The following is a 3,966-nucleotide window of genomic DNA, read 5'->3' as shown; positions in this document are numbered from 1 at the left end:
GCTCGCTATATCTTGGTCCCAGCTAGTGATTCTCCCTGTTATGATGCGCACTGTATACCCTGAGTCCACGTTACTGGTTCTGAAGCCACTCTCCTTGTGCCCAGACCGCTCTGTATCCAATGGACCCAGTTACTGTTTCGGGTGTCACTCACCCTGACTTGGGTCCCTTATGTGATGCTCCCAGTTTCTGGTTTTGGAGCCGCTAGCACTGGTTTACATCTGATATCAGTTTAGAACTCCAAGAGTCTTGGGTAGTGATTGTCCCATATAAGCATCATCTGGTTCTGGTCCGGATCAGCTGGATTTGTGCCTGAAGCCAGCCCAGAATGCCTGTAGTTCTGATCCTGTCTCTTCTCCTCATTCAGTGTTTGAGGGGAGCCCCTTGGAGAAGGCGGCCACTAGCAGCTTTGCTTCCTTCATACATGGAGTCCAGACAGATCACCTGTCCCAAACCGTGCGGAGCCGAAGCAAGCGTATGATCCTGGACAGCATCGGGGTTGGACTGGTGGGAAGCACGACTCATGTGTTCAACATCGCCCTGGGATACTGCCAGGTAAGAGGAGATATTGAACAAACTAAGCATCACATCATGCAAAATACAACAATTTAAAACTCTTTTAAGGCCAAGAGTGTGACTGTATTCCCGTGCTCCTTCCATGTAAAAGGCTACAGGCACCACAGTATGGAACACACCACAGAACAATGTAAAATCCATCCATTAAAGCTCTCTATTCCAGCAATCTCCACCATCTACCTTTGATCCAGCCTGAGACATGGGCCAAAGCAAGCCCACCATTCGCCACCCAGCAATTAAAAACCTACTAGGCCATAATGTCCTTGAGGCCCTATGAGTTAAAGGCAGACAGGGTCCAAGCTAAAAAGCACACCAAGGACTACACGTCCATTAAAACCCAGTACATCAGCAGAGTGCACCATCACACAGGAGTCATGTCAGGTAAGAAGAGACTAGTAGCAAAATGAACAACAGATGTTGTAGCACACAAACATTAAAACACCCTGCATCAACCCAGAAAGTTAGTATGGCCTTGAGCTATTCAAAGAGAAAAGGAGACATTGACTTAAAACCACGTCTCATGATTCAAACCATCCCTTAATCAAACCCCGTTTGAGACATTAGTTGTTCAGGATCACCATGAGATTTTACAAGGTTATCCGAATCTTGGATCTTACCAAGCAACACACCATGAACCCCTCACCCATTAAATAACCCTCTAGAACAACAGTGTGACCATCTCACTGGAATAACAGATAAGAGAAAAAGACAAAGTCACAAAATCCACCATGATTTACTCATCCACCATGAAATACTCATCCACTAATCACAGCCCAGGCTGCCTTCAGATGTTAAGCAGTTAACTATAGACTATGGCACCTAAAGAAACATTGCAACCTCTGATCCCCTGTACAACCTTCCTTCATAAACACTACATCTACTCACAGAAATTTCTTACCTGCTCCTGAATTTCTTCTAATAGGCACCACCATGTATCAGGTTGAATCATCCCATGTTTAGAGTTGAATAACCCACATTCCCACAAGCTCTGTTGTTCCACCACTAGATGTCTAGGCACACTGTCGCTTTCTAACTTAATTCTGTTTCTCACAGGACATGTACTCCTTGTCTGCCATCAGCTCTGTGTACGGAAGAAAAGGATTGAGACTCCCACCTATGTTGGCTGCATATGTCAATGGAGTAGCGGTAAGGATTTTGAAAGCTGTCAATTACTTTATCCATCTATCATAGACAAAGAGCGATGAGTTTGTGAGAATTTTACTTAAATGTTGTCTCCGCCAATGTAAAATCTTGACTGTTTCCACTTCTGTAAAGAGTCTGTATTGGGCAATGGCACAGCCACTCAACCAAATCTTAGAATATGAATCCTACACGTCTGTAAATTGTGTCCATAGGTCGATGACACAATCTCTCTACTTAACATCACTTCCTGACCCACTCTTCTTTAAAGACCTTCTAATCCTCTACTCCTCTTTTAACAGAGTCACTCCATGGACTTCGATGACACTTGGCACCCTGCCACTCACCCGTCCGGTGCTGTGCTGCCAGCTCTTATGGCTGCCTCCCAGATGTTGCCCGTGGGATTCCGACCCAGTGGCTCAGACTTCCTGTTGGCATTCAATGTGGGCATTGAGGTGCAAGGAAGACTCATGCGTTTCTCTAATGAAGCCAGCAATATCCCTAAAAGGTTTGTATGATGCGCACAAAGGGCAGAAATATCCTATGGCCAACACACGATGCCCATAGGGGGCTCCAGTGTCACCTGGGCATGATTATGAGGCTCAAAGAGGGTAGATATATTCCATGTGTTATATGTGAGATCCATAGAGAGAGGGAATGTTATGATGTGTGCCTGATGGGGGCAAAGGACAGAAATATCCGCAAGGGGAATCTGTGATGCGTACAAAATCATGTATGTGGATAGCACACAATACAATGTAAACACGGTAAAATTAATTTTCCTGTTCATTGTAATTAGATCGTTTGTTTGCGTCAAATGCTTGATTAGATCCTAGCTTTTTTTCTTTTTCCTCGTAGTGCATGATAGCATTAATTTCTGACATGCTTTAAGTATATTTCCGTAGTTCACATTTATTGTTAGCATTACCCCTCTTCTAAACTTATTTTGGTGTGATCACTATTCCATGTCTGACACTGTTCTTTGTATTTCCTTCAGGTTCCATCCGCCTTCTGTTGTTGGCACCATGGGCAGCGCTGCTGCTACAGCAAAACTCCTTTCATTGAATGCAGAACAATGTGCCCATGCTTTGGCGATCGCTGCCTCTCTGACGGGAGCACCTATGGCCAATGCTGCAACTCTTGCCAAGCCTCTCCATATTGGCAATGCGACCCGCTTTGGGATGGAAGCAGCACTTCTAGCTGCCCGTGGGATGGAAGCCAACCCACTTATCTTGGACGATGTGCCAGGCTGCTCAGGGTTCAGTGCTTTTTATGGTGACTACCAGCCCTCGTCCCTGGCAATGCCAGATCAAGATTACAGCTTTCTTTTGGAGAAGCAAGACATTGCCTTCAAGAGGTTCCCAGCTCACTTGGGCATGCACTGGGTGGCCGACGCTGCCATCTCAGTCAGAAACAGAGTCACCAATATAATGGGCTCCTTTAACCCTGCTGACATCCGCGCTGTTCTTCTGAGGGTCCCAGTCTCAAAGTATATCAACAGGCCCTTCCCAGAGTCTGAGCACGAGGCGCGACACTCCTTCCAGTTCAACGCCTGCACTGCCCTTCTGGATGGTGAGGTGGGCATCTCTTCCTTCAGTGAGGAAAGCCTTAGTAGACCAGATCTCATCAACCTGTTGAAGAAGGTGGTAGTGGAGCACCCTGAAGATAATGTGGCCAACTTTGACAAGATGTACGGAGAAGTAGTGCTGCTCCTGGAGAGCGGAGAGATCTTGACTGGCAGATGTGACACCTTCTACGGACACTGGAGGAAGCCCCTCAGCCAAGGATCACTCAATGAGAAGTTCCTCTCCAATGCTACCCATGTGCTCCACAAGGACCAGGCACAAGCAATTATTGAGGTGGTGAAGGAGATAGAAAGCCTTACAGACTGTTCACAACTGGCATCCTCTCTGCAGTAAACATGTTCAATCAAAATTAATTCCTCTCACAAAGTGGGGGTAAAACTTTAAATGAACTACAGTTGCAATTATCTTTAGCATAACTTGTTTTACACGAGATTGAAAATCGACTTAAGGAGAAGGACGTTACCAATTCATTCTATGAAACGACGAGAGTCAATGATGTCCTCTCATTTCTTGAAAGGTGCTGTTATGTTTCATGGTACAGTGAGGTCCCCTTTTAACCTAAAACAATACAGAAGCATCTGGCTGGCCAGAAAAAAAATATGCTTATGTTTCCTAGTAACTCATCGGTACTTTGTAAGGACTGTAAAATGCAACGTGTATTTATTG

At 45.5% G+C, this 3,966-nt stretch overlaps 1 protein-coding gene across 1 annotated transcript; it reads left to right on the top strand.

Moving 5' to 3' along the window:
• The first annotated feature begins 475 nt into the window (after positions 1-475).
• LOC144819888 (cis-aconitate decarboxylase-like) lies at positions 476-3,633 on the top strand. The gene is made up of 4 exons (XM_078677605.1): positions 476-553; positions 1,628-1,720; positions 2,017-2,222; positions 2,712-3,633. The coding sequence occupies exons 1-4, from the start codon at positions 476-478 to the stop codon at positions 3,631-3,633; spliced, it is 1,299 nt and encodes a 432-aa protein (XP_078533731.1).
• Positions 3,634-3,966: the final 333 nt, after the last annotated feature.

Source organism: Lissotriton helveticus, chromosome 2_1 (genome assembly GCF_964261635.1).
Source record: "Lissotriton helveticus chromosome 2_1, aLisHel1.1, whole genome shotgun sequence".
NCBI lineage: Eukaryota > Metazoa > Chordata > Amphibia > Caudata > Salamandridae > Lissotriton > Lissotriton helveticus.
Note: the sequence above shows the minus strand (reverse complement) of the source record. Positions and strands in the feature narration are given on the sequence as shown.